At 40.9% G+C, this 12,422-nt stretch overlaps 1 protein-coding gene across 3 annotated transcripts in view; it reads left to right on the top strand.

Annotated features, from left to right (window-relative positions):
- Positions 1-7,115, top strand: part of LOC101608410 (acyl-coenzyme A amino acid N-acyltransferase 1) — a 32,687-nt gene extending 25,572 nt beyond the window's left edge. For 2 of the 3 annotated variants that reach the window (XM_004656968.2, XM_045137004.1), the window contains 3 exons: positions 2,542-3,041; positions 4,647-4,849; positions 5,794-7,115. In XM_004656968.2, coding sequence (XP_004657025.1) covers positions 2,579-3,041; positions 4,647-4,849; positions 5,794-6,387 — 1,260 coding nt within the window. In that variant the 5' untranslated portion in view covers positions 2,542-2,578 and the 3' untranslated portion in view covers positions 6,388-7,115. Of the gene's footprint in view, positions 1-2,523; positions 3,042-4,646; positions 4,850-5,793 lie in introns of all 3 variants that reach the window. The other variant, XM_045137009.1, reaches the window with a different exon arrangement.
- Positions 7,116-12,422: the final 5,307 nt, after the last annotated feature.

Here is a 12,422-nt window from a genome sequence, read left to right as displayed (position 1 = left end):
AACAGTTTCTATTGCACCTAAGTTAACAATGCAAGTCATTTAGAAGAACAATTTACGTCTAAATTTAAAGGAAATGCCAACTTTTTTTTTTTTTTTTTTTGAGGTAGGGTCTCACTTTGGCCCAGGCTGACCTGGAATTAACTATGTAGTTTCAGGGTGTCCTCAAACTCATGGTGATCCTCCTACTTTTGCCTCTGGAGTGCTGAGATTAAAGGCGTGTGCCACCATGCCCAGCTAGAAAAGCCAACTTTACCATTAGAGATAGTCTTGGAAATATTCTGGGACTAATTTTCTTGGCAAGGGCTATGAATCTTTATGTTCTTGTTATGAAATGTATTGGTACTGTGGGAAAAAAACCCCCCAGGGGGTCCCCACGCTCTGCCCGAATAAGGCGACACCCCAAATCACTCACTCACGAGAAGCGGTCTTGATGCAAACTGCAAGAGGATTTTATTCCAAGCGCGCTGGGGCCCACAGTCGTACACCGCACAGGGGTAGAGGACTGCAGAGCCCCGAATGCAGGAATGGGGTAGTTTTTATAGGGTTTCTAACAAAGCCTGTGTATTAGACCAATCATTATTTAATATCAGGAGCCCCTGCAGGGTGTTAGCCAGTCAGTTTGTGCCACCCCACAGTTTCTAAGCCAATTAGTTTACTTTGCTCAAGCCCCTCATGGACCAATCACTCTCTTATGACTATGACCTTGGTGGTCAGTGTTTGCACAGGTCCTTGGGTGGGAGTAGCAGAGTATGGTATCAGTCTCCTGTGACCTTGGAGGTCAGCACTTGTGCAATTCCTTAGGTGGGGGTAACAGAGTATGGTATCAGCCTCCTATGACCTTGGTGGTCTGAGGCAGGCTGCTACAGCCTATGGTGTGAGTTACTAAGGCTAAGGCTTACAGTGTAGGCTACTAAGGCTTACAGTGTGGGCTATTAAGGCTTATGGTGCAGGCTATTTACAGAAACTAAATAAGTGGTTTACTTTATTATTTATTTCCCATCCCTGAGGGCTATCTCATGCCCTTTTTACCTAGTTTTATATTAGGAGTGGGCTCTGATACAATGAGAAGAGGGATTCTTTACTTGCTTCTGACAGAGAGTAAAACCTGGAGTTTGAGGTATGCAGGTGGCCCGCTTAAGCTCCCTTTGGAGTGTGATAGTATTTCTGAGCTTCTGAATTCTTGGGCCTTTCAGTACTTTTCTCATTACTATGACCAAATATCTGAGATGAAACTTAAGGGAGGATTTATTTTGGCTCATGGCTTGTAGAGATAGCGTCCATGATGGCCAGGAAAATAAGGCTTCAGGATTCATTGGTATCTTGTGGCTTCCCACAGTTCTTGTCTTCATTTATTTCTCCTTTTTTCTCATTTCATGTGATTTGATCCTGTTTACAGATAACAAATAAAGTAAAATAAAAGAAAAATAGGATCTGGGAACATACGAACTATTATTACACACATTGGTCACAGACTATGAAATGTAGAGCATTTCTGAGCTTTAAATTTGGTACTAAACTACTGACCTTCAAAAGTTGTCGCGACCACCTTGACCAGCAAGAATGACGCAACCCGAGAGCTCTTCTTTAAGCAGTTTATTCAGGAACCTTGAACCATCTTCTGACCCCGGGGAGAGCCGACCCACAAGCTAAGTAGTCCTGCGCTAGCCAATCCTAGCGAGCCACGTGGCCCATGCAGTTAGGTCCACGATTAAGGAAGCAGAATTAGTTAAGCAGCCTCAGCCAAATAAGGACTTGTTTATCCCAGAGAGCGCTGGATATCGGGCTAGCAGAAGGCGGAAGCCGACGCCATCTTTAGGGTGCAGCACATCGCAGCTCTCCACAAAAAGTGAAAAGCCTGCCTTAACAGTTTTGCTGTTCTACCTATTTTCTAGTTATTCTCTGTTCCCCTGAGAGCTTTATCCTGCTGTTGATTGTACTTTACCTCCTCCTGACTCAGATTAATTCTCCTGATTTCCCTTCTGTGTCCATTTTTAAATTTTTTTTTATTAATGAGACCAAGAACCTGCAAAGGGTTTTCTGTGCCACCAGTTACATCACTACCACACTAGATCGCTTGCTGCATAACTACCCTAGATAGGAATGGGGTTGGAAATTTACACTGTTTTAGAGTCTTTAATCATGTATTACTTTTTCCACTTGATTCCTCACAAATACTCTCTGAAACCAACTGGTCACATGGATGGGTATAATTTCAACAGGACAAAAGCTCACTTTATTCAAAACCACAAACTAACAGTGTTAGAATGGCTACAACAGGAAACTGTGGGATAAGCTCTAGCTTAAATTTCCAGTTCTACTATCCAGTACCCCTGAAATATGAGCATATCACTAAACCCATTTCCTCATTGTACAATTAGATCCATAAATTCATGGCATACAGCCCCTTCCTTTCTCCAAAAGTTTTGCACATTTTGTACCAAATCCATGGAAATTTAAAATTGTCCAGAACTGACTTCGTTTTTGTCTTGATCTTTCCTTGGATTTTAAATCTACAACTCATAGTCTCCTTTCCCACTGCAGAGGAAGAAACATTACTTGTTTACCACTTAAAGCTTCAATGTTCCAGCTGACAGCCACCCCTTCAAGTGCCCTTGCAGATGAGCCTGTGGCTATCCGGGCAACAGGCCTACCTCCATCCAAAGTGGTGACCCTCCAGGCCTCCCTGAAGGATGAGAAAGGGAATCTGTTCCAGTCCAGAGCCTTCTACAGGGCAAACAAGGCTGGTGAAATAGACTTGGAGCAGGATCCGGCTCTTGGAGGTGACTATGTAGGGGTCCATTCCATGGGCCTCTTCTGGTCTATGAAGCCCACGGTGGCTTTCCAGAGGCTGCTCAAGCGGGATGTGATGAACAGCCCCTTCTGTATCACTCTGGATCTGTATGACTCTGTCTGCTTCAAAGATTCAGCCACAGTTCCACCCAGGGTCAGCCAGATGGTACAGCGCTGGTTCTCTGGCCCTGGGGTGCAGCGGAAGCAGATCCGGGAAGGTCGGGTACGAGGAGCACTTTTTCTCCCTCCAGGTAAGAGGAATCATTGGTAATACAGAATAGGACTTTAGGATTTCTTTTTTTTTAATTATTTACTTATTTGCATGTGAGTATGTGTGTGTGTGTGAGTGTGTGTGTGTGTGTTCTTGCACATGCATGCCAGAGTCTCTTGTCACTGCAAATGAATGGCTGTCTTGCTTTATGTGGGTGGCTGAGGAATTGAGGCCAGTCCAGTAGGCATTTCAAGTGTCTTTGACTGTTGAGCCATCTCCTCTGCCCCTAGAACAGGACTTCTTAATTTTCTTCCTTTTCCAGTTATTTTTCACCTAAGAATTTTATACCTGACCCCAGGCATATAGGAATATATGGAAATAAACATTTACTAACAATAAATCATAAATACATTTATTTTGAAATAATTTCTTTATGTAAATATATGATTTTACCATTTTTTTAAAAATCAAATTTAAACACTAATGAAATGGTTGTGTTTACTTTTTAAAAAATAATTACATTTTGAATGATTATTTGATAATGTAGGGCATAGACCTAGAACATCTTAAATATTGATTGCTATGTTGATTTTATAATAATCAATGTTTAGAATGCTTCAGCCTGAGTTTGTTTTGACTGATAGGTCCAGAGGGTAGAGTCCATCATGGTGGGGAAAGCAGGTGGAGCATCATATCAGTAGCGGGGGAGGACAGGAGAAGAGAAGAGAGGAGAGGAGAAACAGGAAGAGAGAGAGAGAGAAGGAGAGAGATAGAGACACCAGGCTGTAACACTTCAATGCCTTAGCCCAGTGATACACTTCCTCTAACAAGACTCTACCTCCTAAAGTTTTTAAAACCTTACCAAACAGCTCAGGACCAAGTATTCAAACACAGTGGCTTCTGGGAGATATTTTACATTAAAACTATCACAGCCAGTGAAGCAGCAGTTTTTAAAATCAAGCTTTCTATTACAATACAAAGATATACTAATATGTTTTATATGCTGAGGAACGATGGTAGGAAAATATTAGTGGTCTTGTCTTGGGTTTTATAATTAAGCCATTATATAGTTATAAGAGTGTAAGACTTTGTATGCCCAGTAAAAACATTACAATTCACAATGTGCTATTATAAACAGTCTCAAACTAAGCCAAGTTGTTTCAGGCAGTATTCACTGGTGCTGGGTGACATCATGACACACAGTGCAAAGTGTATATGTGAATTCAGAACCAAGAATGAGGTGGAGTCCCATTATGCAAGACTGATGAGAAGTCCCATTGTGCAATAGTGGCTGCCAGAAACTCCTCGAGTTCATTACACATTTGAGTTTGAAGTAAATTTTGGCCCATGTGTGTTGCCAAATCTTTTTGCTCATTGTTGCCCTGTATGTGTGTGTGTGTGCGTGTGACTGCAACATTCAGTTATGTGATGCCTTTTGGGCTCATGACCTACAGGCTTAAGAAGCCGTGATACAGCAATCTTTTCAAATTATGTAAAATTGCATGTGCCTTGTGTGTGTGCTTGCATGTTTGTGTGTCCATGTGCATGGATGGAATTAATTTTGCTTAGTTTTTTGCCTTCACTGCTATACTTTTCCTCTCTTCACACTTTTGATCCCATTCTCCTCTCTCTTTTTTGCTGTCAGGGGAAGGTCCTTTCCCAGGAATCATTGATTTGTTTGGGAACATTGGGGGTCTAGTTGAATTTCGAGCCAGTCTCTTGGCTTCCAGTGGCTTTGCAGTTTTGGCATTAGCATATTTTGCCTATGAAGACCTGCCTGAAAAGCTGCTGGAGGTGGACCTGGAGTACTTTGAGGAAGCTGCCTCTTTTCTGTTATCTCATCCCAAGGTATTTAAAATACTTCTCATTTTAACTTGCAACGTTGCAGGGGGGAAAAAAATCAGAAATGTCTGCTATGTTTTATCAATTGTGCAGACTTGAGCATAACACAGCTCATGTTTAAGTAAGAATGATAAAATCTGCCTTGCCAATTGTTGATTTGATTAGTAATATTTGTTTAGTAATAAATTCTGCACATGTATCTTCTGTGTGTATTCGTGTGTGCTTGTGTGGAGGCCAGAAACTGGCAGCAGGTGTCTTCCTCCATCACCCTCCTCATTTACTAAGGCATTCTTTCTCACTGAACCCTGAGCTCTTGGATTCTGCTAGTTTAGCCAGACAGCCCTCCCAGGGCCTCCCTAGTGTGTGGACTACAGGTGGGTACCACATCTACCTTCAGTACTAAGTATCTGAAACCCAGTCTTCAAGCTTGTATGGCAAGTGCTTTATCTACTGAGCCAATTCCTCAGTCTCATTAATTAAAAGACAGGGTCTCCCTATGCAGTTGAGGCTGGCCTGGCACTTGGAATCACCCTGCCTCAGCTTCCCCAATGCTGGAGTTACAGGCATTTAACACCACCTCTGCCTCTAGAATGCTACTTTTTTTTTCCTTCTTCTTCTTCTTTTTTGTTTTTGAGGTAGTGTCTCACTGTAGCCCAGGTTGATCTGAAATTCACTATGTAGTCTCAGGCTGGCCTCAAATTTATTGCACTCCTCCTCCCTCTGCCTTCCCAGTTCTGGGATTAAAGGCATGTGCCTCCGTACCTGGCCTAGAACTCTACTTTTGATAACAAGGTTTTCTCTGTTATTTCCCTTGCTTGCCATCACGAGGCTGTAAGTGTAAGGTGGATGATAATGCTGACAGAATGTGAGTAGATTTTTGATTCCCTGTCCTTGGAGACAGTCTTCTCAGAGAATGGTCTGTGACTGGTTTCCTTTGTTTGGTACTAAAGATCCAAAGGCCTGGCATAGGTGTGATCTCCGTGAGCAAAGGCGCTGAGATTGGGCTGGCCATGGCCTGCTACCTGAAGCAGGTGGTCGCCACCGTCTGCATCAATGGATGTAACATGGTCGTTGAAGTTCCACTTAGGTACAGGGATCTGGTTGTGCCACCCATCCTCCCAGCTCTGGAGTACAGCCAAGTCCACATGTCCGGGGCTGTGAGCCTCCAACGCTGTTTTGGAGAACTCCTGAATAAGTCGAACCATCAGAGTGTGCTTCCTGTGGAGAAGGCTGAAGGGAAGATCCTCTTCATCGTGGGAGAGAATGACGAATGCATACACAGCAGAGCATTCGCGGAGCGGGCCATGGACCAGCTGCGGAGCCACGGGAGAAGCACTGGAAGGATGCTAGCCTATCCCGGGGCTGGCCATCTCATAGAGCCTCCCTATGCTCCCTTGTGCTTCTGGTCCTGGCAACATAAACTGGCCTGCCCTGTGGTCTGGGGAGGAGACCCTGTTGCTCATGCATCAACCCAGGAGCACGTCTGGGGAGAGATCCAGAAATTCTTTAGGCAACACCTTGTAAAGACCACAAACAAACTCTAAGCAAAGGAGTGAAAAAGTGGGGTGGGGCAAAAGGCTGGAATTGGTGTGTGTATGGTGGGGGGAGAGGGGAGAATGAGTATAAATAAGGCAGGGGTGGGGAAAGGGTGTTCTGGTTTCTTTAGATTCACAAGTCACCCCAATCAACTGAAAGGAAACTAGGCACAATTTATAGATCAGGATGTGCATGTATTTGAAGTGTTCCTGACAACTTTACATGCTCATTGCAGTTTCAGAAACTGAATCTTAGTTTATATACATTGGGGTTGTTTGCTATTCTGCAATGATAACTTTTTAAATTCAATGAGCTTTGATTTTTATACCCAGGTAAGGATACCTGGAATCCAGGCATTTCAAATTTAAATGAATTTCTTGAGTACACTTTCTGTTTAAATTATTTTAAGCTGCGTTTCTGAAATTTGTTATAAAAGTTCTTATACCACTATCAAATATAATACTTGTAGTAGATTTCTAGCAGATACCCAAAGAGCAGTATGATAGTGATGCATTTATTTATTCTAGGTATATATTACGATTTTAAATCAAGAATGGGATTGAATTTAATCAAGTGCCTTTGTAGCATTTATCAAAATTAAATGTTAATGTATCCAACACTTTTAAACCAATGTCTTCCATATAGCGATTACTATAGCAGAGTTAGCTGTTCTGATTTTGATAATGCTTTCCTCCTTCAGTTTCTTTTTTAAAAAGATCTTTGTGAGAGAGCTCAAGTGTGCTCATGGCATGGCATGAGTGAGAAGGTCAGAGGAAAGTTTCCAATGCTGGTCCTCACCTACCAACTTGTTTGAGGCAGGCCTTGGCTGCTCAAATCTGTGTTTTCTAGGCTAGCTGGCAAGTCAGCTTTTGATTCTCCTGTCTTTGCCTCCCATTCCACCATTGGCTTTCTGGGATTTATTTTATCCACTGAGTTATCATACCAGGCCTTCTTTCACTCTCTTAGTGTGGTGAATTACATTCATTAATAGACTCATTTGATTTTCATTTAATTTGAATAGATGACTTTCTGATATTGATTGACCCAGTTTCTACAGATTCCTTTGGACCCAAACCAATCACTTATAATTCCTCAGAATTTTTATTATGTTTTCTTTTTATTAAAATTTTTTAAATTTTCTAGACAATAGGATAGGTGGAGAGGGAGGGGAGGGTAAGGGAGGGGGTGGGAGACACAAATCTAGACCCAAAGATCAATAGTACCATAAAATTCTACATCCTAAAAGGCAGACCAAATGGTTGAACCTTCACTAGGCCCTTAGAGGGAACATTTGAGCCACAAGACACTGGAGAGGATATGATGAAGGCTGACCTTAATCTTCTATAGCCTCTCTCTCTCTCTCTCTCTCTTTTCTCTAACTCTTTTATATTAGTTGTCTTTTTGTTCCTTTCCTTAGTGGGCACTGACCTGTAACTACTAGTACCTGCATGTGGCTATCATCCACAATGAGCTTTTGATCAGTGAGACAAGGTTTCCTAAAAGAAAGACAGATTTCTGTCAGAGCACTTGATGATCCACCAAAGGTTAGTGGTAAGACCCTCCTGCTGAAGACATCATATGCGGTTGACACGTAAAATGGAATGACATGGCTGGAAGCTAGAAGAGTCAGCCTGTCTAGTGCCAGAAGGTGCTACATGGGTGACTGGGGGGAAATGACCAATATCTGTCAAAGCAACTCATGGTCTAACCTACTTAGCAACAAATAACCTGTTGTGATGCCCACACAAGTGCACTAGTGGCACACAGCCATGGTGGGGAACCAACTGCTCTTGATTTGGCTAACTGATCCGCTCAGTGGAACAGGACCCATAGCTGGAGCTGGGAAACAAGTCAGAACCATATAAAAACATGAGCCAGCTCTCCATTATCAAGCTACCACCAATCGTGGGCTATAAGAGGGCCTACACCTATTAAAGTCTCTATAAAAAAAGTAAGAGTTATCCCATTTGTCTTGTGCTAACTTTACTTTCCTTTGGAGAATCTGCTTCTCTTTTTCAAATAGATGACAATCCTGAGGAGAGAACCACCCCATCATACCTCAAAAGGGCCCCGGCTGAAACTAAGAACAATTGGCAAAACAAGCAAGGGTACTGTTTTCTTGGTGAATCAGGTACCAGCACAAGGATGAAGGAGATCGACACAGAGAACAATCAACTCCTACCAAATCAGATATCCAGAGACCCAGAGGCCCCCAATACCTCATCACTGAAGCAGACCAAAATTGAACCCAACATGACTCAGGGAAATTTTGTGGAAGAGGGGTTGGAAAGAATGTCAGAGCCACACATTGGGTCATGATATGCAGAGACATTTCTCCTACCCATAACTGTGGGCTAACTCCACAATGCATGACCTATATACCTCAATAAGGAGGGGCCAGGGGGAAGGGTAGGACATGAATGAGCCTAACCATGGTACCAACTTGACTGTATTCACTGAGTACAAAACTAAGTAATAAAAAAATATAAATTTTTTAAAATTTTATTTATGAGGAGAGAGTGAGTGTGTGAGAGAGAAAGAGAGAGAGAGAGAGAGAGAGAGAGAGAGAGAGAGAGAGAGACAGACAGAGAGAGAGAGAGAGAGAGAGAGATTGAAAGAGAGAGAGAGACAGAGAGAAAAGGATGCATGAGAGAAAATAGGCACACCAGGGCCTCTTGAGGTTGCCAACAAATTCCAGATGCATATGCCACTTTGTGTATCTGGCTTTACCTGGGTACTGGGAATCAAACCTTAGTCTTCAAGCTTTGTAAGCAAGCATCTTTAACTAATGAGCAATCTTCCCAACCTCTCACTCATGTTTTCTCAAACATGTTTTTCTCATATAATATTTCACATGGTTCCTGTTATTTATAGGTTTTCTCTTTTCTCAGGCTAACTTGCTGAGCAGTTATTTTTTTAGGTGGCAACATTTGGTTTGTTTACTGGTCTATTTTTGTGGATTTATTAATTTATTATATTTAAAAAATCAATTTAATTCTTTCTTTCCTTTTCTTTTTCTTTTTTGGTTTTTCGAGGTAGAGTCTCACTCTAGCCCAGGCTGACCTGGAATTAACTATGTTGTCTCAGGGTGGCCTTGAACTCACGGCAATCCTCCTACCTCTGCCTCATGAATACTGTGATTAAAGGTGTGTGCCCCCACACCCAGCTCAACAAGATCTCTTCAATGATGAGAAGCTAGGAATATCTCCTAAGGAAATCATTGAAAACACCAAAATAAGTTATTATATTTTAAAATCAGCTACTTTCTGCTGCTATCTATTTTGTGTTGATTTTCCTGGTTTCTCATATGCAGTGTTTTCATTTTGTGAATTTTCTAGCTTCTGATTTACTTATTGTTCCACATCAACACAAAAATGTAATTTTATCAAAGTACAAAGTATTCTTCTGTAAATGGAGCAGGAGAGGATGAATATCCCTTTGCCATGGAGGAATTAGATTGGAGTGTTCCAAACACACAGCACTCTTGGTCTTGTGTCAAGCCTTTGCTCATTTACTAATATTTTGTCTAGAGAACAAGTTTGATAGTACTACAAGTAAATAAGTTCTGATTGCAGACCATTCTGTGGGACAACTGACCTGCTATCTTCAATAAGTTATATTCATAAACAAAATTTCCCTACTAGGTTAGATTGAGGACATTCAGTTCAGAGTGATAAGAGACTTAAAAAACCAAATGCTACATGTGGTCCTGGCTTGAACAAAGTAATTTTAGAAATAAATTTGGCAGATAGAGAAAAACTTTAAAATTTATTTTTGATAATTATATATGAGTTTAGGGTACAAGGTTCCATAATATGTGCATATATATATATGTATATAGAAAAATTATTATATCAAGACAATTAACATATCACCTCACATACAATTTTTTTTGGTTCTGAGAACATTTAAAGTCTATTCTACTAATTTTGGTATGTAAATATGTTATCAACAACTAGGGTCATCATGCTACTCAAAATGTCTCCTATCTCACTGAAATTTTGTATACTTTGATAAATATCTCCCTGTTTTCCACTTGCCTCCTCTTAATTCCATAGCTCAACCTACTCATTTATTCTTAGTTATGTCTAGTCTATGATCTAGCTCATTTTATAGGTTTTATTTTGATGATCATTTTTAGTTTCCATGATCTTTAATTGGATATTCCCTTGGAGCTAATTTATTTTTTTTATGGACAGTCCTTTCTTTTCTTTCTTTCTTTTTTGCTTTTTCAAGGTAGCTCAGAATAATTTGAACAGAGACTAGATATTAAATGATACCAACAAATTGTTATGCTCCTGTTAGGTGTGGTGCTGGTATTCTGGTTATAGAAAAGTCACTGATGCATACAGAGATATTCAGTAGTGACTAGCCCTTATGTGTGGGTTCTCATTTAAATTACAGGAATATTGTAAAGTATGAAGAAAGTTTAGAAGTCTAGAGTAAGATCTGTTATGTCTCGTTACTTTTATGTGTGCCTGTAAATTTTCAAAGTAAGGAGCTAAGAAGGATGCAGTTACCTTTGGTGGGCAAACAGCCTCCTAGAAGAAGCTTCTGGGAAAAAAGGGTTCATTTCAGGCTTACAGATTCTAGGTAACGTACTGTACCTAAAATCAAAAGCATTATCACGCACCCCACCTTCTCCATGACACTCCTTTATTTACTGGTCTTTTTTTTTTTTTTTTTTTTACAAGAAATAATTATTTGACTCTATCTATGGTATAACAATTTCATGCCTTTTTTGTTTTTGTTTTTTCGAGGTAGGGTCTCACTGTGGTCCAGGCTGACCTGGAATTCACTATGTAGTCTCAGGTTGGCCTCAAACTCACGGTGATCCTCCTACCTCTGCCTCCCTAATGCTGGGATTAAAGGTGTGCACCACCATGCCCGGCACATACTTTTTTTTTTTAGTGGTCAAACCAGAGCCTCTGGCCACCACAAATGAACACCAGGTGCATGTGCCACCTTGTGCATCTGGCTTATGTGGGTACTGGGGAATCGAATCTTGGACCTTTGGCTTTGCAGGCAAATGCCTTAACTGCTGAGCCATCTCTCCATCCCTCATGCTATTTTTAACCCCTACTTGGAGAATTCCTTATATTCCTTTTTGTAATTTTTCTAAAGTACAATTCAGTTCCTTTCAAAAGGTCCATATTTATCTGAATCTTTTATATTTTGCTTTCTTTAATAATAATTTGTATAGATCTATATTTTGTTATTAATAATTATTTCTTCTCATTAGTTCAGTTATTTTTTTCCATAAAGTCCACACTGGTTTCCAACTGGTGATCCTTCTGTCTCAGCCTCTTGAGTGCTGGGGTCATAGGCATGTGCCAACACCCCAGCACTTCAATCTTTTCATACTGTCATCTGTTCTTGACAAAGAGTAGTCTGATTCTCATTACTTTGTTTCTCTCTCTCTCTTCTTCTCTGAAGTACACCAGTACCTCCATTTTTATAATTTCATCTTCATGCTCAGTACTCTTATATAGGATCAAGAGTAGATTACTTTTTTGTGTGTGTTCTCTCTCTTTTTATTCTTTTATTTTACTTGGCCCAAATGGAAAACTGTTTCAAACTGAAAACATAGATTTTCTGTGGTTTCACAGTCTCCCTTTTGAATTTCAGTTGTTGAAACTTAATAGCCAATTTGATAGCATCAACAGGTGGGGTCTTTATGAGGTGATTAGACCATGAGGGGTCCTCCCTTTCAAATGGGATTGAAGTTCCTACAGTAGTCCCTTCTCTAGCCCTTGCATTGTTCCTGTTATGTGAATTCCCTGCACTCCTTGTCCCAGAGTATGTAGCACCAGGGAGCAGCTGTCCTAGAAGCAGAGATCAGCCCTTAAGGATGCCAAGTCTGCAGATGTCTTATCTTGGACTCCTGTTGGGAGCCATGAACCAAACCTCGGCCATGTTAACAGAGACTGCTATATAGCAAGTTAAAGTTTCTACTTCCTCACCTAATATTCAAGTACCAGAAACAAAGACTGCCATATAGCAAGTTAAGTTTCTGCTTCCTCACCTAATATTCAACTACCAG

Source organism: Jaculus jaculus, chromosome 1 (assembly GCF_020740685.1).
Source record: "Jaculus jaculus isolate mJacJac1 chromosome 1, mJacJac1.mat.Y.cur, whole genome shotgun sequence".
NCBI classification, from domain to species: Eukaryota; Metazoa; Chordata; class Mammalia; order Rodentia; family Dipodidae; genus Jaculus; species Jaculus jaculus.
This window is presented reverse-complemented; position numbering and strand designations above follow the sequence as displayed.